Source organism: Coenobita brevimanus, chromosome 20 (assembly GCF_032717465.1).
Source record: "Coenobita brevimanus isolate Jiangsu-jjx chromosome 20, ASM3271746v2, whole genome shotgun sequence".
NCBI lineage: Eukaryota > Metazoa > Arthropoda > Malacostraca > Decapoda > Coenobitidae > Coenobita > Coenobita brevimanus.
The window spans coordinates 8,199,429-8,224,888 of record NC_136973.1 but is presented as its reverse complement, the minus strand read 5'-3'; the positions used below and the strand labels follow the sequence as shown (position 1 = coordinate 8,224,888).

The window sequence follows — 25,460 nt, the reverse complement described above, 5'->3', positions numbered from 1 at the left end:
CTGATAAAGCAGATCTCTTCGCACAGACTTTCTCCTCCAATTCCACCTTAGACGATTCCAGTGCTGTTCCTCCATCGCTTCCCCCCTCTGACTTCCTCATGGCTGACATTAAAATTTCTTCATTGGATGTATTTTCTGCCATCACTGGCCTCATTACTAACAAGGCATATGGGCCTGATGGGATCCCTCCTGTTGTTCTCAAGAACTGTGCTTCTGTGCTTACACCCTGCCTAGGCAAACTCTTTCGCCTTTGCCTGTCAACTTGTACCTTTCCTTCTTGCTGGAAGTTTGCTCTCATTCAGCCAGTCCCAAAGAAGGGTGACCACTCCCAACCCTCCAACTATCGTCCAATTGCTTTAACGTCCTGTATTTCAAAAGTTTTCGAGTCAATTCTTAATAGAAAAATTTTAAGGCATCTTTCCTATCACAACCTTCTTTCTGATCGTCAGTATGGGTTCCGTCAGGGACGCTCCACTGGCGATCTTCTCACCTACCTTTCAGACTCCTGGTCATCCTCCTTTCGGGACTTTGGCGAAAGCTTTGCCATTGCACTTGACATCTCAAAGACTTTCGATCGAGTCTGGCATAAATCTTTAATTTCCAAACTGCCCTCCTACGGTTTCTATCCTTCTATCTTTGCCTTCATCGCTAGCTTCCTTTCTGGTCGTTCTATAGCCCCTGTTGTAGACGGCCATCGTTCTTCTCCTAGATCTATCAACAGTGGTGTTCCTCAGGGCTCTGTCCTATCACCAACTCTCTTCCTTTTATTCATCAATGACCTTCTAAGCTGTACATCTAACCCTATCCACTCATACGCTGATGACTCCACCCTTCACCTTTCCATTCGGTTCCCGCAACGCCCATCTCAACAGTTACTTCAACAAACAAGGGATGAGGCTATGGCACACCTAATGTCTGACTTGGCTCGTATCTCTGACTGGGGTAAAAATAATATGGTCGTCTTTAATGCATCCAAGACTCAGTTCTTACACCTATCAACCCGACAAAATCTTCCACAGGTATACCCACTAATGTTTAATAATATTCAGCTTAATCCTGCATCATCCTTGAACATGCTTGGGGTTTTATTTACTCGGGACTTATCTTGGAAAGATCATATTACATCTCTTGTAAAATCTGCTTCCAAGAGATTGGGTGTGCTAAGCCGACTCCGCTCTTTCTTTACCCCTGCACAATTGTTGACTCTATACAGGGGTTTTATCTGCCCTTGTGTGGAGTACAACTCTCATGTGTGGGGAGGCTCCCCACATACAGCTCTTCTCAATAGGGTGGAGTCAAAGGCTTTTCGTCTCATTAACTCTCCTCCTCTTACTGACTCCCTTCAACCTCTGTCTCTTCGCTGCACTGTTGCATCTTTATCTCTTTTCTATCGCTACTTTAATGGTCACTGCTCCTCTGAACTGTCTGCGTGCATTCCTCCACCTCTACGACGGGCACGTAGCGCCCGTCTGGCAGCAAACTCTCATCCCTTTTCTGTCCAACTCTCTAATGCAAGAGTTAACCGTTACTCCCAGTCTTTCATTTATGCAACAGGTCAGCTCTGGAACTGTCTCCCTCTGTCTGTATTTCCTGCTGCCTATGATCTCCAGTCTTTCAAACGCAGTGTGTCCAGGCATCTCAAAATGATCGGATCTTGATTTTGGCTCTCTATTGTATTTTGTTTTTCTCTTGGAAGGAACTGTTACTGCGGGCTCATGGCCTTTGGTTCCTTCTTCCTTGCATAAAAAAAAAAAAAAAAAAAAAAAAAAAATGCAAGGAGAGTGGAAAGGTTACAAGAGGATGAGAAAAAGTCAGGATGTAAGAGAGAAGTGGAGGAACATTTGAGAAACATGAATTGGAGCGAATGGGGGATGTGGAAGGTGTGTGCAAGATATTCACAGAAGAAATACGTGCAGCATGTGAGGTGGTGTGTGGGGTAAAGAGAAGATGAAAGGGGGTGCAAGGAACAGCTTGGTGGAATGAAGAGGTGAGACAGGCTGTGGCACAAAAGAAGAAAGCATATAATGAATGGATGAGAAATAGGGGCATAGAAGATGTTGAGAGACGGAAGAGAGAGTTATATGTAGAAAGGAAACAAGAGGTGAAAAGATTTGTAAGACATTAAGAAGAGAGTGAATGAGAAATTTGGAAGGAATTTGAGTGTCAAGTGGAGGGAATGTAAGAAAATGTTCTGGAAAGAGATAGAGTTAGACAGGGTGGCAGTGAAGTTAGTAGGGGAGTGAAAGATAAAAATGGTAGATTATTAATAGAGAAGGGAGAAAAAGTGAGCAGATGGAGAGAACACTTTAAGGAATTGTTGAACATAGAGGATGGAAGTAATGTGAGTATAAGTGGCTGGGGAATGCCTGGGAGAAGGAAGGAGGTGAGAAGACAGGAAGAAATCAGTAGGATGGAAGTTGTGGAAGCAATGAAGAAAGTCAAAATGGGGAAAGCCCCAGGAATTGATGGAGTGTGTGATGAAATGCTGAAGCATGGGGGAGAGATAGTAGTAGAATGGATGTGAAAGGTGTGCAGATTGGCCTGGGAGGAAGGTAGAGTCCCAGAGGGTTGGAAGTCAGGTATAATTATTCCCTTGTACAAAGGGAAAGGGGGAAAAAGGAGTGTGTGGTAATCATAGGGACATTTGTCTTCGTAGTGTAATAGGAAAAGTATAAGGTAGGATACTTATTGACAGAGTTAGGGAAATAACAGAGGAATTAGTTGGAGAAGAAGAGGAAGGCTTTCGGAAGGAAAGAGGTTGTGTAGATCAGATATTCATTTTAGATCTTTAGTGGAAAAGTTTCTAGAGAAGGGAAAGAAGTTGTATGCGGCCTTCATGGCTTTGGAGAAAGCATATGACAGGGTGGATAGACAAGGATTGTGGAAAGTATTAAGAATATATGGAGTAGATGGGAAGTTACTGAATGCTGTGAAGAGTATGTATGATGGTGCTAAGGCTGCAGTGTGTGTGGATAGTGAACTGAGTGAGTTTTTCTATTTGATGGTTGTATTGAAACAGGGATGTATCGTGTCTCCATGGTTGTTCAATCTGTATATGGATCGGTTTATAATAGAGATACAAGGTAGGGCAGTGGATGTTGGAGTGGCCCTAATGAGAGAGGGCAGTGTTTGGAAACTCCCTGTTCTGTTTTTTGCAGATGATAATGTGTTGTTAAGTGAAGACAAAGGGGAGCTACAAGGCTTGGTGGATGAGTTTGAGAGAGTGTGTAAGAAACGGAATCTAAAGGTGAATGTAGGGAAGAATAAAGTTATGGTCTTTGAGAGAGGTGAAGTCAGTGAAAGTACAGTGAGGTGGATGATGAGGAAATGGTAAATATGAGTATGTTTAAGTACTTGGGTAGTGTGATTAGTAAGGATGGAAGTTTTGAGAGTGAAATGCATGAAAGGATACAATGAGGAAGAAAGGTTGCTGGTTCCTTGAAAGCAGTGATAAGAAACTGGGAAGTGAGCATGGAAGTGAAAAAGTTACTACATGACAGTATTGTGATACCAGCTCTAACATATGGAAGTGAAGCTTGGACGTTGTTGGAAGGACACACATCGAGTGAGAGCAGGGGGAAATTAGTTATTTGAGAGGAGCTTGTGAGAGAGAGACTGACAAATGAGGATGTGAAGGAGCATTGTGGTGTGGATGTGGATGTGATAGGAAGCACTAGGAGATACACATTGAGGTGGTTTGGCCATGTGAAGAGGATGGAGAGTGAGAGACTGATGAGGAGAGTGTATGTGAGTGAGGTGGAGGGGGGAAGAGGGAGGGGGTGCCTAAGGATGAGATGGAGGGATGGAGTGGAGAGGTATATGAGAGAGGGGGGTGTGAATTGGGAGCAGGACGGTGAAATGGTGAGGGACAGGGGGACGTGGAGGCAATTTGTGTGTGGCCACCTCGTATGGGATTAAGGCATCTGGCAGTAGATAGATAGATAGACATTATTTCGTATCCTATCCACTCTCTGTACTCCACATACATTCCTCAGCAGTTCCATCTCCACTGCTCTTACTCTTGAATTTTCATTTTCATGCCACACCATAGTCTCACATCCATATGTTAAAAGTTGGCACTAACAGTTCTTCACGTAAGCCTCGCACAACTGCAGCACTCCAGCTTCACTTTCTTATCAAGGCCTTCATAGCCCCAGCCACTTTCTTTCCTTGTGTCACTCTACTTTCCACTTCTTTTGCACATTTTCTTTTCTGTTGTATCACTGTACCCAGGTATTTGAACTCTCTCACCAATTCCAGTCTCTCTCCATTCACTGTAACATCACACTGGGAGTCACCTTGTCTCTTGATTACCATCACTTTACTCTCTTCTGCATTTGCACTCAAGGCATGACGCTCATAGACATCAGCAAATCTCTGCACTAGTCTGTCAAGCTCTTGTCCGGTATTTGCAAGGAGCACTGCATCATCAGCATACACCAAATTTGAAATATTCAATCCATTACCATTCATTACCAACGCCATCCATCACTCCATTACTCGTGTTTTTACTCCATTCATCATCCCATCCATATATATACAGTAATCCCTGTACTTTCTGGACACCCACTTACCGGACTTTGTGGGCCTGGACCTTCAGAACCCAAAAATGGCCAAAAAAAGAAAAAAAATCCCCCCAAAATCCGAATTTTTTCCCACCCGTAATTTGAAATTGCTGCGCGGCATCAAACATCTGTTACACCACGGACCCTTCACCCCTTCCTTCCTTCCTCCCCCCTCCCCCCTCCTCTGTCAGAGTTGTCATTTGGTATTTTTCATAACCAAATGTGGGCCAATTTGGTAATGAAAAATTCCTTTGGTAATGAATCAGAATAATGGATTACCAAACGGATTTTTCACACGTATGAGGATACACAGGATGGAGATGGTGGATTGTGTGCTCTCTCTGATTAATCTGCTAGCCAACATAGCGTGAAAATAATCAACATGCTGTTAATTATAAGGAGAGTGATTACATGTATTTCCACTTGTATGTATAATTAGTGAAGAATAATTGCTAGCTTTACAAATTTGGTGATGAAGAGTTAAATTTGGTAATGAAAATTGAGGAGTTTGGTAATGTGGCTATTGCGATCTGGCAACTCTGTTTCCCTGTCACCATTCCAACAGTTACTGCCTAACTTCGATCACGAGTAGATGCTTATCACAATGGAAGCCACACGTGCTCATTTTTTGTGAATAAACAGTGAATAAACTGCAATACCTCACCAGTAGACCACACTGGAATTTACAGTGATGTGCAGTGTTAAGAAATGTAATCACCTGCACTCTTGGAGGGGGAAACGGGGTAACGAAACCCGCCCAGCTGGACTCAACTATTTATTCGGTCATACCTGGAAGTGCAATTTTATTCTCTCAGTAAGCTATAATGGTATCACTCGCAATTGTTACAACACTTGGTCACACACATAATTACAATTTACCAGCGTTTACTTTGTATATGTATATCGCTTTCATTCTCGTCCTTACTTTTTCTACATTTATAACTGGGTTATATCATGACATCAACCATATGCAGATTAATAGGCATTCTTAAAGTAAGCAATGGCAACTCACTTGTGGTGGGTCCAATTTTCGTCTTACAGTACCAGTGTGTGGGTAGGGGGTGAAGTATACACCAGTTCCCTCATGGGTGTAATATTCTCACAGCGATAACACTTTCACAGGATGGTCGTGGAGTGGCACATCGCTTAAACTCCATCCCTTTGGAGTCTTCATCTAGTAAATCCAGGGATCGACATCATCTCGCCCCTCACTCGTCCCTGACTACCCACACACTGCCCCCACACTCGCCCATAGTGTTTATTCTAAGGCCTGGTGTTCATTACCGCTAGGCTGATGGATATGCTTACGTGACTGTACATACATATAAACACTGTGTCAGCATCCTTGTGCCTCTCTCTCCTCTCTCCTACACTCTCCCTCTCTCCGTCTGTCTCTCCCTCTCTCTCTCTCTCCCCCTCTTTACCGCGTTAGATGCGGTAAGAAGAAATTAGAATTTAGAGTGCAAAGGATTACCTGTGGAGTGCAAATTGGTGGTTGAAACTGGCGTGGTGCAGTTAAGAACAATGTGCAGTGTTAAACAATTATAACTCACAGTGCAAAGAACTAAGTGTCGCACAACACTGGATTACCGTACATGCTTCGAGAGCATTTTCACCACTGCCAAAACCTTAGAAAAGGTGGCCACAAACATGCTGTAAGTACCATGGCTGAGGTACAGTCACTTCTAGTTCCTCATTCTTTGGTTCCTTTTCATTTATTTCATGCTTTATGTCCATTGTTGGTGTGAACAGGGTCTTAAATAGGTTTAAATAGGTGCTATGGTGTCCAGTAGGGAGTTATTTAGGTGGCATTCAGAGTTAGGCTGGGTTAGGGTCCTTAAGTACTAGTCCAGGAGCTAGGGGCCACTTTCCGGACGGGACCACTTTCCAAACATGCCTTTGGCTCTATTACATCGGATAGTAGAGGGATTACTGTATATTGAACAACCATGGGAACATCACACAACCTTGTCGCATGCCCTCATTGGTTGTGAACCATTCACTTAGATGCCCATTAGCCCTTACACATGGCTCACTACCATCATAAAAAATCTTGACAGTACCTAGCAGCTTACCATCTACATCGTACATGCGCAAAGCCTTCCACAACTCTTTTCTGTCTGCCTTGTTGTATGCTTTTTCCAGATCCATAAATGCCATAAGCACCACTGTCTGTCTCAATGCAAATATTTGATCCACACATCCTCTGCCACTCCTAAACTACCTTTTTCATCACTCACTAGGACTTCGGATGTATCTCTTATTATTTTTATTACAGTAAGACCTCATTATAATGGACTAATTGGGGCCCATGTTATTCTGAAAAATGCGAAATTCCAATAAAGGCAACATCCGGACTTCTCCTTGCTGACTCGGACTTTTTACGATATGTCAGACATTAGTCCAAATCACATGAACGGTTTTCTAACTACCACTGCGGTACTGTACTGTTTTATAACTTCACTACAATAATCAAGTGGTATAATATATATAATAATACTGTACTGTACACTCATAAACATGTCTTTTATTTACCTTATTGTGGTGAACATAGCTGAGGTGGCCAGGCAGTCCAGACTGCTTCTGGCTTTATTGGACTTTTTCTGATATATAGGACTTTAATCCGGTAGCTCCTCGAGTCCGATAAAAGCAAATTCCGGTCAATTGAAGTCCATTATATTGAGGTTTTACTGTAATATTATTATTATTATTTGTTTATTATTCATTTTTTTATTATTTATTTGGTAGATTTTCATTCTGTGTATTGTTTTGACCCATAGCATCGTTCACCCTCTACTCACTCCTTGGCTGGAGAAAAGTCATAGTCCAGGTTTTACACTGAGTAAAGACCTCGTAACATCTCTTGTAAAGGTGGGAGTTCAGTTCTTTGCTAGATTACATGAGTAAGAGGTCATCATGAATGTCATCTTTTGTAGTCTAGCAAAGCTTCAAACTCATTACTAATTTTGCAGGAAGTTTATTCCTACTGCAATAAAGCAGTTTTATGCAAGCTGGGGAAGGCCTCTCCTACTGAAAGGGTTTATGACTGCTGTATTTAACCAGTATTTAAAAAAAAAAAAATTATCCCATGCAGAATACAATCATCAGAGATGGCAAGAATATGATTTCTTAAAAAGAAAATCCTTGGGCTTGGAGAGTTAGTAGTACAGGATACGATTTTGTTGATGTGAGACTCTGGTAATACTCCCTCCTTCAATGACTTTAGCAAAGAGGAAAGCTATGATCATGGAGAGGAATGAAGTCACAGAGTGCAGAGGGCTAAATGGTCAGGAATGCGGAACATGAGTGTCTTTTAGTGTTTAACATGAGTGCCTTTCAGTATTTAGGCAGTTTGATGAGCAAGGATGCAGATTCAGAGGATGAAGTGTGAGAAATGATAAAACAGGAAAGGAATGTTGCATGTAAATTGAGAGTAGTAATAAAAGCTTTGACTTTGTTGGGGGGCTCCAAGTCTAGAGTGAGGGGGAGTGAAAATGAGTTAATTGAGAGGAACAAATGGAGTTACATGGAATGATAGATCACTAAAGGAGGAAATTTGGGACTGTTGTAATTTATTGAGATGGTTTGGTCATATGGAGAGAACAAAGAATGAAAGATTGACTGGGAGAATGTAAGTGAGTGAGGGGAAGGGGAAGGAGAGACCAAGGGTGAGGTGGATAGATGGGATGGAGAGGTGTGTATGAGAGTGGTGTGAGTAGGAGGCAGAGAAGCTTGGTGGTGGAGGACAAGGTGATTTGGAGACAGTTTGTTTGTATTCACTCTTTGTGGGATTAAGGCATCTGGCCATAAATATTTAAAGAGATAAAGATGAAAGATGGTGAGGTGGATGTGTAATGAACTGCAGGTTGAAGGACAGGGCAACATTTGTAAATTTTAATCTTTCAAGTTTTGTTTTATATTTGCTACCTCCAGATGACTTAATGAGTTTAGAAGAGCATGCTGATAGTAGAGGGACTAATTAAGGTATATCTCTTCCTTCTCCTTGGAAAATTCTAAAGTTGAAGGAAATTGTCTGAATGAAGAAGTCATCATTAAACTGAAGAAGTTAGGAGGGCACTTAGGGATGGGCATTGAGCTTTACTAAGGTGATTTACATGGATATGCTGATGTGTTTTGGACATGTGGAGATAGTGTGTGGTCATACTGGGTGGAACTCTGTTCAGACTGAACACATTAGGGAAAGCCCTTCTGGGAACCAAGTAAATACAGTACCGGTAATGGAGTAAGATTGTGAGCTGAAACATCAGTGCCTGGAACTTGAATCTTTCAATCCATTTTTTTTTTCTCTCCAGAAACTTTAGTTCAGCATTGCAAAATATTTTTGAAGTGTTTGATATAGTATTTATCAACCCTTTTCGTAAGATAATCCATTCCTAAGTTGAATGAATATGTCAGGAGGTAGCAGTAATAAACTAAAAAAGACCATTGTATTTAAGGTGTTCATGTGAATGATGCAGACCTTCTTCTTTGACAAAAACAGGCATGGAAACCTGCTTTTTTAAAATTTATAGTATGCTAATCTTTGTACCTATACAGTACTGCTAAAGGGTTTAAGGATACCTAAAGTTTACTTTAGGTAACTTGCATAACTATTGTGTCACTTATGTAAGTATTAAGTGTCAGGAACAATAGTTTGCTTTGAAAGAGTTATTCCCACATATAGAAATTGTGTTTGTGGGGATGATGCAAAAGAGGGCCCAAGCTGGACCCAAACTGTTGTATCTTTTCAGTGAACAGGGTTTCCATGTGAGGGTATAACTCGTCCTTAGGAGGAATTCACAGCAGCATGAAGTCAACACTATTTGTTTTGCTTTTACCATCCAGAAAAGCCAATTGAGAGAGTACGAAGGAAGATTGCCGCCATGGATGCAGAAATAGATAAGAGTTTACGAGAAGACAAAGTGATCGGGAAAGTGTCAAGTGTACACCGAGACAAAATACACTTCAAACCTCGCAGTGTTAACTTCTCGTGGCAAAGGGGATTCAAGATTGGTGAGTACGGCACATACCTTGTATTTATTACACTTTGCCCTTTTCTCTCCACTCTCCATTCCTTCCTTCCTCTTCTGTCTTTCTTTACTTCATTCTTTCCTCATCCTTCTGCCTATGGGTGACTCTACACTGAGTGACAAGCCTACGGGTGACTTTACACTCCCTCTTTTGTCTTTCTTTCTTTCATTCTTTCCTCTTCCTTCTGCCTATGGGTGACTCTACACTGAGTGACAAGCCTAATGGTTTCCTGTACACCAGGAAACCATTTACTATGCTGGGTGGTAACCATATAACCAAATTATGGCACCTGGTAGTTTAGTGGGTAATTACAGCACTCCAATCGGATTGAGCCAGTGAAGGTTTATATCCAAGGGGTGGTTGGGGCTATTGCTCAAGTAATGCCACTCAGGGATGAGTGAGGCTGGTCACTCTCATCTTAAATGTCAGGACCAAATTGCCTAGCCCCGGGCTTCAATGCTTCTCATGGGGCAACGTAGAATTGGATGATGGATGAATGGATGCATGGCTACAGTCTACTTCCTCTTAATTCCTCTGCTGATTCATCTCAGTATTCTCGTATATGTCCCTTCTAGTTTGCAAATATCCTCATGGCTCTCAGACCAAATCTCACTGCCTTACAGCATATAACACTTCTTAAACATAGTTTATAGAAAGTGCCCGTGTTAACACATTCACAAAAAGTTCAGCTTTCTAGTTTTTCTGAGGTATTTCTTGTTAAGTTGTTTTGTCAGTGAATATGCATCAGTTGTGCTTAAAAATCTTCCTAGTAAGGCTAGATCAAAGACTTTAGAAATTTGAGAGATTAAAACAGTTGAGCAATAGTTTGAGGGTTGGAAACAGTCACCTGTCTTTCAGTGGCAGCAAGCTTCCAGCTATAAGGGAAGGTGTAAGTCAGTAAATAAAGCAAATGAGCTTGCATAGGTAGTGTCAGCAGTGAACCACAGTCCTTGAAAATAACAGGAGGGATCCCATCATGGCTGAAAGCGATGGTATATCTTTTGAAGAGCTTTCACTCAAAAGCATGAAAAAAACAGTGGGAGTGAGTGATGAAGAAACAATACCAGAATCATTCCAAATAGATTGAGAGGCAAAAGTTTGTGCAAAAAAGTTCAGCTTTTCCTATTAAAGAAACAGCAATTGAACCATTAGAGCAGAAATGAGTAGGGAAAGAGGAAGAAGTGCCTTAAAGTTTGAGAAGAGGTTTTTAGCAAAGTGTGGGAAAGAGCAAAAGAAATTAAAGTAGAAGAGCTTATTATATTTAGAACAAGTGTAGTTGTTTTGAGTAGAATAATATAAAAAAGGAGATTCAGATGTCATTAGGCATCAGTACCTTTGAAGCCATCATGTGGACCACATTAGAACAATTTTTTTTTTTTTCCCCATCATTTTTAGAGTAAGGAAAGGAATGCATGCTTCCATAGCTTAAAGAATAACTTGTGCAGAGGACATACTCAGATGGCTTTTTGGCCTGGTAGCAATGGTCATTGCCTGGAAAATACAAAGACTTTCACTGATAGTTCTTCCTAAGGACCTCCCAGCTGGCACCACCATATGAAGTCTGTTCAGAAAGTATTTGACCTCTCTCTCTCTCTCTCTCTCTCTCTCTCTCTTTTTTTTTTTTTTTTTTTTTTTCCCCCCAACTAGTTTGAGGATAGGGGTGGGGTTTTGTGTAGCACAGTGCAGGACCTTTGTCCACATGCGTGATAATGCCAGCCATCATGAGTGACTCAGTGACTGTCAGTCAGCCTGTGTCCATGGTCTTGCACCTTACACTCGTCACGTTCTGACGCTCATAATGATGACCGAAAAGTCGAACAGTGCTACTGCATTAAATTTTGCCAAAAACTAGGTGATACCCAAGTTGACATTATCAGGAAGATCCTGCAAGTTTGGGGGAAAGAGGCCATGGGGGTAATGCAAATAAGTGAGTGGTACAATTGCTTAGAAAATGGCCGAATGTCAGTCCACATCCTTGGAGGCCATCAACAAGCAGGAGTGTTGAAAATGTGAAGAAAATCTGCAATTTGGTCATGGGAAATTGTCGGTTGAATGTCAGAGAAATTGCTAATGCAACTGAAATCAGCAGGGGATCAACACACAAAATTTTAACGGATGATTTGGGCATGCAAAGAATTGCTGCCAAGTTCGTTCCAAAGCTCCCACCAGGTGAACAATGAGCTCTGTGGATGAACACTGCTCAAGACATGTTGGAGTGTGCAAATCATGATCCAGATTTTCTGAAGACTTATCGCTGGAGATGAGACTTGGATGTCTGGGTACAACCCAGAAACCAAAGCACTGTCATCTCAGTGGAAGCAGGGTCGCCTTGGCCAAAAAAAAAGAGCACGACAGGTCCACAGCAAGGTGAAATGCATGTTGGCTACCATGGTGTTGTGCATCACAAATATGCACCAAAAGGTCAGACTGTCAACAGACATTACTACCTCAGCATTATCCACCATTATCTTGGTGCAGTTGGACTAGAGAGACCAGGCCTTTGGAAAGCAGCAGTTTGGAAGTTGCACCATGACAGTGCCCCTGCCCATTATTCTCAACTGATTCAGGAATTTTTGGCTAAGCACAACATCCTGCAGGTCCAGCAGGCTCCCTGCTTATTAGACATGGCTTCCATCAACTTTTGGTTATTCCTCAAGCCCAAAACTCTGCTGAAGGGTTCCTGATTTCAGACGAGAGAGATCATGACAAATGTGACAAAGCACCTGCAGGAGATGCCGAAAACCGACTGTGAAAAATGTTTCAGGCAGTGGAAAGAATGCTGGGCTACATATGTTAAGTCAGAAGGGGCCTGCTTTGAGGGGGATTAGTGTCCTAGCTCAGCATGTTAGCAGTTTATTTTTTTAGAGTCTAAGGTTGGATACTTCCTGAACAGACCTTATAGTACCATACCACAGACACTGTCTCATTAAAGGACTTACATGGCCTTGCTGGGATGATAGAGGTGTCCTGTGCTGAATACAATCATCTGGCATTATTTGGAATTATTAGAGTGGCTGATGTCGTGCTGACTGTGGTGTCCCTGTTGACCGGGTAGAGAGATGCAAATACAGCATACATCCAAGAACCAAACCTCTGCACTCTTCTTCTTGCCAGTGCAAGGGAATATTGGTTCAGTGCATGGGATGTCCCTGCAAGGGCGATTGCGTACCTGCAGTTGACTCATCTCGGCCAGACAAGCTGGGGTTGCTGTACTACTACAGTCATACTACTACTACTACTACTGTTACTACAACTACTACTACTACTATGTACTAGTTTTCACAACCATTAAGATAATTAATAACTTTTTAGCTTTATTTCTTAGCTCTGTAAGACAGTACAAGGATGCAACAACATTAGAAATAGAAAAAAGACTGAAATTGAATAAAGACATTATAAAACTATAACATTAGTAAACTTATAATATCATGCACTTTTTATCTTAGCGATATAGGGTAGGAATACAGTACCAGTGGAAGTCCAGCAGTTTGTAATAATTGTCTTTCCATAGTAAATATGCTCAGCTTATGAGTGGTAAATTTAGTTGAAATGTCTTTGAAAAAAGATCAGGTTTCAAATGTACACATGATTTCCTTGTAATTTTTATTATATTTTATTTGTATTTATTTATTTTGGGTGTCTGCCCTTTCCTTTCTTCTTTCCTTCCTCTTCCATCTTTCCTTCATTCTTTCCTCTTCCTTCTGCCCATGGGTGATTTTACACTCCCTCCTCTGTCTTTCTTTGCTTCATTCTTTCCTCTTCCTTCTACCTATGGGTGATTCAACACTGACTGACAAGTCAAATGGTTTCCTGTACACCAGGAAACCATTTACTATGCTGGGTGGTAACCATTTAACCAAGTTATGGCGCCTGGTGGTTTAATGAGTAATTAAGGCGCTTCAGTTGGATTGAGCCTGTGTAGGTTTATATCCAAGGAGTGGTTGGGGTTTATGGCTCATGTTATGCCACTCAGGGATGAGTGAGGCTGTCACTCTCATCTTAAATGTCGGGACCAACTTGCCCAACCCCGGGCTCCTTTGCTCCTCGTGGGGCAACATAGGATTGGATGATGGATGGGTATTTTCTTCAGAGTTTCCAGTGCTGACACATTTGGTCTTATATTTTGAAAGATAAGATTTATTAAGATATCCAGTTGATTGAACCACACACCATTCAGGTTTGACCTGATGGGTCATAAAACTTTCCACAAATAGCTTCACACTCATCCGTGTGATGTTAAAAGGAGGTGCCAGACCATGGTCATTCATTTCCTTACACGAAATTCATCTAGCTAATTCAATTCCATGTCAGTTCCTTAGCCTTGTTAGATGCTATATGTCTCTTTCTCACACATTTGTTTACCCTGTGTCTATCAACCTTCTAGGCCTCCCACATCTCCTCCCACCTTCAGATTTGCTCATGTGTACTCTGTTCACCATTCTGTTCATGCCCATTCCATCCACATGTCCACACCTTCTAAGCACATGCTCATCAGCTGTGGTGTCTACAGACACCACTCTGCAACTTTCTCAAATCATATTATTCCACATTCTGTCCACGCTTTGCACTCCACGCACATTCTTCAACAGTCCCATCTCCACTGCTTTACTTTTGACTTTTCATTTTCACGGCACACCATCCTGTGTTGCTGTTTGCTGATGATACAGTATTGTTGAGTGAAGATGAATGGGAGTTGCAAGGTTTGGTGAATGAATTTGGGACAGTGTGTAGGAGGAGGAAGCTGAAAGTTAATGTAAACAAAAGTAAAGTTATGGTGTTTGAAAGGAATGAAGTCACAGAGTGTGCAGTGAGGTTGGATGGTGAGGATATGGAGAATGTGAGTGCAATCAAGTACTTGGGTAGTGTGATGAGTAAGGATGGAACTTTGGGGGATGAAGTACGTGAAAGGGTACAGCAGGGAAGAAAGGTTGTTGGTACACTGAAAGCAGTGATGAGAAATAGGGAGGTGAGTATGGAAGTTAAGAAGTCACTGCATGATGGTATTGTGATCCCTACCCTGACATATGGAAGCGAGGCGTGGACATTGTAAGAGGGGAACAAGTCAAGAGTGAGAGCAGTGGAAATGAGTTACTTGAGAGGAGCATGTGGAGTGACGTGGAGGGACAGGTTGACGAATGAAGAAGTGAAGGAACGTTGTGGGGTAGATGTGGATGTGGTTGAAAAGATTAGGAGAAATACACTGAGGTGGTTTGGACATGTGGAGAGAATGGAGAATGAAAGACTGACTAAGAGGGTGTATGTAGGTGAGGTGGAGGGAGGGAGAGGGAGGGGTAGACCGAGGATGAGGTGGAGGGATGGAGTTGAGAGGTATATGAGGGAGTGGGGGGTGAGTTGGGGGGAGGGGAGTCAAATGGTGGGTGACAGAATGACTTGGAGGCGTTTTGTCTGCGGCCACCCTTTGCGGGATTAGGGCGTCGGGCTATAGATAGATAGATAGACCATTCTCTCACACCCATATGTTAGAGTAGGCTCTTTATGGGTAATATCCTTCATGCAAGCCTCTCACAGTTGCAATGCTCAGACCTCTGCTTCTTATCAAGGCCTTCATAGCACCTGTCCCATACCACTGTACTTTCCACTTCTATTGCACATTTACCTCTCTTTTTCACTACACCCAGGTAGTTAAGTTCTTGCCAATTCAAGTCTCTCTCCATTCATTATAATATCACACTGGGAGTCCCTTCTCCCTCAGCAGCTATCACTTTATCTTATGTGCATTTACCTTCAAGGCATGGCACTCACCGACATCTGCAAAACTCTGCACCAGTCTAAACAAGCTTTTGTCTACTATCTGCATGCAGCATAGCATCATCTGCATATTGTACAGTACATCAAATTTGAGATACTCCATCCTTCAGTACTCATTACCAACACCATCCCTCTCTCAGTTGTTTGTATTTTTACGTCTCTCATAACACCGTCAGTATCTATCATCCTGTTTACAGTTTATATATAAAACAACAATGGTGATGTCATACACCTTTGTCCTACACAAATCTTTAACCATTTACTTAGTTGCCCACCTACCCTTAAGCACACTTCCCTACCTTTGTAAAAGCTCATAATGGCACTCATCATATATACAAAAAACCTTCTGCAATCCTTGTGTGTTTACCATGTTATATGCTTTATCTTCATCTGTAAGTGCAATAAATACCTTATAGTCCTTCTTGCAAGCCTACTCCCCTCTCTGTCTCACTGCAGATATTTGATCACAAATCCTCTACCACTCTTAAAGCCACCCTGTTTTTCATTCGCCAGGCATTCTGATGCATCCCTTACTTTCATTGTTATAATTAACCTGTGTACCTTTCTTACAACACTGCAGCATAATGCCACAATTATTTTTTTTCTCACTTTGCTTGCTTTTATTTTTGTACGAGAGTAAATCACAGCCATTTTCCACTCTGCTGGCACAGTTCCACTCCTTACTGCCATATTATATATCTCAAACAAATACTTCATTCCACTCTCTCCACAACACTTAATCATCTCTGCATATGTCTCATCAATCCCTGCTACTTTTCCATTCTTCAGCTGCTTCACAGCAGTCATCACTTCTGCCGGTGTTACATTTCTTCACACTACATTCCTTCTCTGTGCACCACCAAAGTCAGTCATGTTTACAGCCACACTGATGTCTCCATTCCCAGTTATCAGCCTTTTGAAATAATCTTTCCGTCTGCTTCTTACCTCACTTCCACAGGTTAGTATTCTTCCACTCTCATCCCTCATACTTCCACACATCTTTTCACTTTCACACTTCTTTCCACTTTCACTTGTGCATTATTGCATCACTTTCCAGAACAGTTTCCCATTTTCAGGCTGATTTGCATTAATTTTTCTTCCAAGATCATCATTAACCTCATTTTTCCTCTTTACTAGTCTCTTCGCGTTCTTACCTGTACTTTCATTGTACTCTCTTATTTGAGTCCCTTTCCTGCATCCACACTAGCCACTTCCTCATTTCCCCCACCACTCTGTCAGTTTCTTCATCCCACTGTGCTGCACCTTTTTGCTTATTTGCTAACCTCACAATACCACACACTGCTTAGGCATTCCTAATTTCCCATATACATTCCACAAATTGTTCAGATCCATATTCTCCTAGTTCATTGCCTTCAGCTCCTCCACAACTTTAGCCTGATTGTTTTGTTTTTTTTGCCTCCTGTTTATTCTTTTAAACACTATAATATCACTGTCCTGTATCTGCTGTACCTCTGTACAGTAGGCATTAGGAAAGATTCTTTAGTCTGGTTGGAGTCATAGAGGGTTATTAGTCAGATTGGGGTCTGTCACAGTGTGGTCTTTTACACTTATATTGCTATAAGCCTCTTTCATGCCATTGTCTTATGTCAGATTTACCTCTCCTCAGTAGGCTGTGCCCTCAGAAAGTATACCTGTATTCATTCGGGGGTCCATAAAGGGTCTTTTGTAGACTTTAGTAGGTAAGTTGTGGTTATGCAGGAAGGTTGATTAACACTGTACAATCTTTCAATCGGTTATTGGTTTTTGAGTGGGTGATTGGTTGCAGATCTCTGAGTGCATTGAGTTCTAGGTTAACATTTGTATCCTTACATACTGTATGTTCTTTAGTTTGTATTATGCAGAATTTCTGTAACACGATGTGAGGATGGAACTAAAATGTTACATTATAAGCAAGCTTTATAAGCAGTTTTTTTTCTCACTGTCTTCTGCTTCCTCCTTTTGATCGTAACTTCTACCCAACTCCTCTTCCATCCTTCCCACCAACTCATAACACAGATGTCCATGCTAGAAATGTTAGAATTTTCACTTTTTCATATTTGACTAGATAACAATATACTGAATTAAACCTGACTAAAGAAAATGAACTTTGGGCTCCTCTGATGTTACATCTGTATATGGTTGATGTTCCTCTCTATTGAGTACACAGCACATGAGTGCATCTCCACTCTACCTTGCTGATAACCTGGTTGATGTAAAGACAGATGACTGTGCAGTACTGCATATTGCTACCATTGAAAATGTTGATTCTTCTGTACAAGGGGCCTGACATGCATATACTGCTTTGAAAAAATGTGCGTCAGTTGTTTTTTAGGCCCAAGGGTAGGGAGATTTCCCCTCCTGCTCTTTTCAGAGAATAGAATCAGGTCTCATTTTGCAGAGTAATAACTCAAAGTATGCATAATCAGCCTGTATCAAAACAAAAGACAAATGGTTTGAGCAAATTCGATAATTTTAAAAAATCTTGAAAAAGTTACTACCCTTAGGTTTTATTAAGAAATCTGCAACTGTATTTTTCTTACATTTTGAAAGTTTCCTCAGTACAAAATTGATTTAAGTGAAAGTGTTAGTACTAAGTGAGGTAATGCATTATTATTATTATTATTTTATTTTTTTTTTTCTGTGCATGCAAGTAATGGTGCATATTTTCAGCTTAGATGTTTGGTAGGTGAACATGTAAAACAAAGTATAGCATTGCTGCCATAGAAGCTATACATGTATAATTTTTTTAAAGATTTATCTTCTTTTTGATATCTCTAGTGTTTTGACTTGCATCTCAACTATACCAGTATCTCTCTCTCTCTCTCTCTTTTTTTTTTTTTTTCCACTACAATACTTGTTTTATTTCATTTAGACTTCTGTTCTGTAATGCTTTCTTTCATATCACAGTGTGTAGGTAAATTACATTGATAAATCTATTAAGAATTAGACAATTTTGATTTAGTAACATCTTGTTGAGCAGTACTGCAAATGTAATTTGAAATATTGCATGTAAAGCAGTACTAGTGCCAAACTGATGCTTGAACAGTACGGGCATCATAAAGAGGCATTAAACAGTTGAAGCTAATTCCTCATTACGCCTATAGGAGTCCCAGAGGGTCTGGGGTGTAGGAGGGTTTGAGGCAAGACTATTGTAATTCAGATTATTTACATTATACCAGACCACCTTTCATCATCGGCAGCATCTTACACGATAAAGGAAACCTCGTACAGTTGAACCATTGCACATTAGTGCACAGCTTCCTTTGACCAGATTTCCACAACTACAACTGAAGCATTTTAAGAAGGAACAAGAAAAATAGATACAGTCAATGCCATGTAACTCCTTGTAGACCCTTGAGGACCCAGGATGTAGGAGGGCCTGAGTTACAGCTTAGCCTGGATCAGTGGATCATAATTTGAGTGGGCATGTCCATCTGGAAGGGGTATGTGAGTAATTTCCATGGGGTGTGAGAACCCAGAAGGAAACTAGGGAGGACCTGATCAAATTTGTGTATGAGGAAACTGTGATTGCTAATGTTCCTTACATTTATTTGTTCCAGTCATCAAAGCACTTTTTTCTTTGTATTTGCTGTGTGTAATGAGTGGGTTTCTTACCTACTGTTTGTTGCCTCGTCCCCATCTTTCTTCCTTTTCTGCTCTGACTGTCATGAGAGGGTGGTGTAAATTCCAAGAAGGCTGGTACTGAATGATGAACAGCATGAATAGCCAATATTTGAAAGGCTGTTCTGTTGACAGTCTCAGCAATTACATGTAATGACTTCAACTTAATGGTAAGTAGCCTACAAAGGGAAAAAGAAGTGGGACAGGAGTTTGTAAGTGTTAGCATAAGAGAAAGTGATATAAGGAATTTAGGGGAGTAGAGGGAGAGGGTATGGGAGTGGACTACAGAGCGTGTGGATCTATGCATTTTTATAATTCTTCCAATGGAAAGACAAGTTTATTCAGCTTAGGAGACACTGTTCATTGTCAGGGGATTAATGAAAGGTGTATCTGACCCATTGTTTTAAAAAATGTCTTGCCGAAGAAGAATTAATGACCTGTTAGCAGCAAGAATCGTCACAAACATTGTCATCCAGACCTATTTTGCCACTTAAGGAAGGGCTGAGACAGGGTTCAGAGAGCAAGAACATTATAAAGGGGGAACTGTTCAACAGCTTGCCAAGTGGAATGGACAGCAGCAAGAATACAAAAAAGATAAAAATGCAGACTAAGCAGTTAAGAAAGCTGTACCATGAAAGTTAGAGGCTAGCAAGATGGTAAGATGCCCATATCTAGTAATAAGGATAATCATAGGTGGCATAGGGGTTGTACCCAGGGTTGAAGTCCTCTTGATCTGGGACAGTGACAGTCTCACCCACTTCTGGTGGCCTGTGGGAGAAAATGATAAATATTTAATTGTAATTACATACTCTTGCATGTACTGTAATACTTTCACCATCATCATCATCATCATCATTCATGTTGTCATCATCTCCATTGTCATTGTGGCCACCATTATTGTCATCGTCTTCATCTTTGTCATTTTCATCACCATGATCATATGTATTAGTCAAGAGTATGTGGAGGAGTTTTATTATTTGGAGGACATGTCATGTACTGGAGGTGGGGCTGGAGCCAGCTCTGTGGCTTGGGTGAGGAGTGGTTAGAGGAAATTCAGGAAGCTGTTGCCTCTCCTAACATTGAGAGGGCTGTCCCTCCATGCTAAGGGATCTTTGTATTTGGTGTGTGTTAGGAGTGTAATGCTGTATAGTAGTGACACCTGGGCAGTAAAGGATGAAGATATTCACAGGCTCAAACGTACAGAAATGACATTGCTTAGATGGATGTGTTGTGCATCCTTGAATGTTAGGCCTGAGGGGGTTAGGACTATGATTGAAGAGTTGAGAGGAAGGATGGGACTGGAATGTATTGGTGTTGTGATGAGGTAGATTGAGATGGTTTGGGTGTGCTGAGAGGATGGAGGAAGACAGTTGGGTGCGGAAGGTGAGAAATGAGAACGTCAAAGATACGGTTGCGATATGGAGGCCGAAAAACCTGGGACAAGGTCACAGATTGATGAGGGACTGAATAGAGAGGCTGCCAGAAATCATGCAACGTGGAGAGCCACCGTTAGATGACCGAGGCCAATGCATGTGAGCATGTTGGAGCCTTTATAAACGATACAGTACAATATGAAGGTGGATTTTATTCTTGTGGATAGAGGACTTTCCCTCTTTTGAGTAGAATCATCTGTTCCTAGTTAGAATAAAATACACTAAAATGTGAAGTACACTTGAGTGGATTAAAATATCCTGCAGAGTGTCGTACATTTGTCTTACTTTTATAGTAGTATGAGCAGTCCTTATAAGTCAAGGATGTGTTCCAGAGTGTCACATATTTTTCCATACAGTGTACTATGTAAACTGGTGTGAACTGGAAGATGCTGGTAATAATGGAATGTTAAACAGTCTTCCTGTCCATTACTGTGGATGTAATAGAAAAAAAGAACTTCATAAATGACTGCATACAACAGATCTCATTGTACATTGTACAACAGAATTACAGATACGGCCAGTGTAAGAGTTAATCTGTTTCAAGATACACAGCAAGTGAGTACATTACCTTTGTGTTGAAGTGCTGACTTGCAGTTCCGTAATATCCTTGAATACAGGCTTACTGACAGAACCACCTCGACGAATCATCATTCTGGAATGCCAGAGTGAATACTGATGGCCTCGGAAGTCGTACCAATAGAGGCCGGTATACTGGCGATCAGCTGGCAGGGGACCACGAAGGTACCGACCGTTGAGATTGCTGAAAATGGTTGTGGTTGTAGTCTTACCTCACGGAAAGAGTTTAATAGTATTTTAGAGCCATTGCTTATTGATAGTAACAGTGACCATCATAGGGATTAAGACTGATATACCCTTTAAACATATACTCGGTGGTCTAGTGGGTGAAGGAGCTCTGACTGGAAATGAATCATAAAGGGTAACTTGTATGAGTGGTTGGGATTAATTGCCCACATAATACCACTGAATGGCAGGTGACTGGTGATTATCATTAGTGTGTGGACTAACCTTTATACTGTACTTGGGTTGGGGTAATGAAAATGTAAAGCAATAAAGAAGAATACTCTCTTTAAGATCCTCAGGAAAATTCATCAAACCACAAAAATCATTACCAGTTTAGGTTGATATATAATTATAATGTTTTTCCAGATAATTGAAGAAAGTGTTGGAGTAAATACAGAACAGTTGTACCTGACTGTTACAGGAACACCCAGACAGTGAAGTGCACTGATAATATCTATAAACTTAACTTGATTCTGTGAGACACCTCATGTAAACCAGTGACGCATGCAAGAAGATAGAATAACATCACAGATTATAAATATTCTTCCCCTTTACTTCACTTGAGGGAGTGGTGGTGGGCTGTTATAACACTGTCTGAAATATTTTTTAAAACAATTCATATCATTATTCAGTTCCTTGCCCCAGTATGGAATTGAATTTGCATCCTTTTGGATAGCAACTATACAGATCATTTGACCACCATTGTCATTACAAAAAGAAAATGAGAAAGTTTAAAGATTGGGATTTTAACACACACCTACTGTATTTGATGTGCCAGTAATGCACTATATTGAGAAATGATATACCTGGTCTAACACACACAGTACATTAGCCAGAACTTAATTGGGTGTGTTAGGACTGAGAATTCCCTTACCTGGTTTCACAGGCACGGTACCACCATGCCCCCTGGTGGTCCCGGGCACAGTTCCTATCAGCCCAGGCATCATTGTCAATATCAGTGGTGCTGAAGCTTTGTCCCACATGGTACCTCAGGGAGTCACCTGTTGGTCGCAAAAGTGGATAATAGAAGGCAACCATCGTCCACTCATTTGATGTAGTGTTGCACACTTCTTCCTTTTCCTTAACACACTTTTTTTCTGTGTTTGCCCTCCTCCTTTCCTATTTCTTCTGTTTTTCTGTCACTTTTTATTACTCTTTTTACCTTTTCAGTTGGCTTTACATTGAGTAACAAGCCTAATGGTTTCCTATAAGCCAGGAAATCATTGACAGCTCTGGGTAGTAACCATATGACCAACCCACACTTGTTCCTTATGTGTCAACAAGTGGGTTTGTGGAGGGCTAGCACCCCTCCCTATAAAACCACTAGCTTACTCATAGACAGACAGCCTCCCCTTATGGGGTTATGACATCTGGCTATAGACAGATAGATAGAATACTGTCCATCAATCTCATCTTACTACTATCATCATCAGTAGCAGCTGCATCGTTGTTGTCATTTTCGTCATTGTTGTAGTCTTTGCCATCTTGGTCCATATTCCCATCTAAATATGAAGTGGGGTAGGGTTTAGGAACAAGGAAAGAGAAAAGACATGTTCAGTGTGGGAGAACTCATGCCTAGTGAAATGGGTGTCACAGTCATCCAAGCATCATTCAGACGCCAGGATCCTGTCTCCACCTCACGTGATTTACAAGTGATATTACCTGTACATCGTTTATCATACATAGCAACATTAGTGCTGTTTGTTGTCAGTTCAGGTCTGCTTTTATTACTTTATATTTTGCTATTAAGTGCACAGTAAACTACAGAAAAACTACATGTGTACAGTCCATTTGTTTGGGGAAGTTTGTGTTATTTTCAAATACTGTACAGAGTATCCATGGTAAATAATTAGAGTTGTCCAGTAACCTAACATAAAGGCATATTGAAAGTGATGCAACCTTTAGCAGTATTTAACTTTTAAGATACCTACATAAAGGCATATTGAAAGTGATGCAACCTTTAGGAGTATTTAACTTTTAAGATACCTGTACTCCTAAAATGTAAAATCCCATGTACAGTAAACTTCCTCATAACCAGATAAATTCAGCCAGGGATGTTCTGGATACACAAACTTTCCGTGTAAGTGAAAATTAACTCCAAAAATACTCAAAACAGCCCAAACATAATAATATAATCCAGAAGCAACCCTAACACATTTGTGTTGATGGTATTGTGATCTTGGAGGCTGCCAAAAACTTGAAACAGTAGTTTAAGTCATTAGTGTTTCACAAGACCAGTTAATATAAGAAAACTTAGATGCTGGAAGCTCATAGTGCTTCATTATTCTAGAGCTGGCTCTCACATCATCAGTTTATCATAAGAAGTTACATTTCTTCTCAGGTGTCAGTACTGTACTTCCTTAGGCCACTTTTAAGGGGGAGTCATCATGGCAAATTCAGAGCCAGTAAACACAGGGAGAGCAAGGGGCAAGTTATATTTTGGTGAGGCTGCCTCAAGACGAGCTGTGCCCACGCTAACGAAAATGTATATTTATAAAGGCTCCAACATGCTTGCATGCGTCAGCCTTGATCACCAAATGGCGACTCTCCATGCTGCTCAGAATCTGGCAGCCTTCCTATCCAGTCCCATATCCTTGAGCTCACATTCTATGACCTCGTCTGAGGTCTTTTTTGGTCTGCCTGTTGCAACCCTACCTCCAGTTAACACTTCTCACTTTCTGCACCCAGTTGTCATCCCCCATCCTCTCCATATTCTCAGACCATCTCAGTGTACCACTCCTCATCACAGCACCAATACGCACCAGCCTTATCCTTCCTCTCAACTCTTCCATCGTAAACCTAGCCCCCCAGACGTCACATTCAAGGATGCATTGCAGATCCACCTAATCATTTTCATTTATGTACATTTGCAAATACCCTCTTCCATTACTGCCCATGTCTTACTACCACACAGCATTACACTCCTAACACATGCCACACACAAAGATTCCTTAACATTAAGGGAGAGTCCTTTCAGTGTCAGGAGAGGCAACAGCTCCCTGAACTTCTTCCAACCACTCCTCACTCCAGCCACAGAGCTAGCTTCAGCCCCACCTCCAGCACGTAACATGTACCGCAAGTAACAGAACTCTTCCACAGTCTCTCCCGGCAGCGACCAAGGGAGATACCCGGAACCACTATCTGATGCACTTTTTCATTTCTGCAGCATTCATGGCCTTTCCTCTAACTTTCTCTCTGTTGAACACCACCCCTCCTCTTCTAAGCCTCACCTTCTCTTCCTAACTGAGACTCAGCTGCCTGAGGCAGCTGATAGCAAACCCTTCTTTATACCCTCCTAATTTCTCTATACAGTAAGACCTCACTATAGTGGACTAATTGGGACCCAAGCCATTCCGAAAAATGCTAAATTCCGATAAAAGCGACATCCAGATTTCCCCCCTGCTAACCCAGACTTTTTCCGATATATCAGACATTAGTCCGGATTGCACAAATGGTTTTTAAACTGTTTTAACCCGGACTTTTTCCGATATATCAGACATTAGTCAGAATCGCACGAACAGTTTTTAAACTGTTTTGACAACCATTGTGGTACTGTACTGTATTATAACTTCACTGCATTAATCACATGGTATAATATATATAATAATACAGTACTGTACACTGATAAACATGTCTTTTATTTACCTTATTGTGGTGAACATTGCTTAAGTGGCCAGGCAGTCTGGACTGCTTTTGCTTTTTCGGACTTTTTCCAGTATATAGGAATTTAGTCAGGTAGCTCCTTGATTCCAATAAAAACAAATTCTGGTCTATTGAAGTTCGTTATATTGAGGTTTTACTGTACTCATTCCAAAGCCAAACGTGGCTCTTGTGTATATGTATGCCACAACGTATCTTGCTCTTGTGTTCCTGAACTTGAATTTTCTGAATTCTCTACTCTCTTGCTTTGGCTGTCCTGTCATTGTCTGACTAGATATATCTGTGCTGTTTACTTATTCCCTAAGTTTACTGACTATGGAAAATTCTTCAACTGTCTTACGTCTAAGATGGAACACATCCTATCTCCTTTCTCTGAAATCTCCATTGTAAGTGATTTCATTGTTTATCACCACCTTTGGCTCTCCTCTCCTTTCACTGATCCACCTAGTGACCAAGCCTACATCTTTTCAATCCTTAATGGCCTAGAGCAGCTTGTACAGCATCCTACCAATATCCTTGACCACCTTGGAGAGAGTTCCAACATAACTGACCTCTTCCTTACAAGTAATCCTTCTTCTTA

At 41.2% G+C, this 25,460-nt stretch overlaps 2 protein-coding genes across 2 annotated transcripts in view; one reads left to right on the top strand and one right to left on the bottom strand.

Moving 5' to 3' along the window:
- Positions 1-25,460, top strand: part of LOC145391972 (mitogen-activated protein kinase kinase kinase 4-like) — a 503,013-nt gene that overhangs the window by 319,445 nt on the left and 158,108 nt on the right. The window contains exons 22-23 of the mRNA XM_080266482.1: positions 8,225-8,233; positions 9,411-9,578. Coding sequence (XP_080122608.1) covers positions 8,225-8,233; positions 9,411-9,578 — 177 coding nt within the window. The remainder of the gene's footprint in view (positions 1-8,224; positions 8,234-9,410; positions 9,579-25,460) is intronic.
- LOC145391820 (uncharacterized) overlaps positions 19,658-25,460 on the bottom strand; it is a 97,763-nt gene continuing 91,960 nt past the window's right edge. Inside the window, exons 10-12 of the mRNA XM_080266308.1 lie at positions 22,095-22,221; positions 20,988-21,179; positions 19,658-19,754 (exon numbers count right to left, since the gene is read on the bottom strand). Of these exons, the coding sequence (XP_080122434.1) occupies positions 19,658-19,754; positions 20,988-21,179; positions 22,095-22,221 (416 nt within the window). The remainder of the gene's footprint in view (positions 19,755-20,987; positions 21,180-22,094; positions 22,222-25,460) is intronic.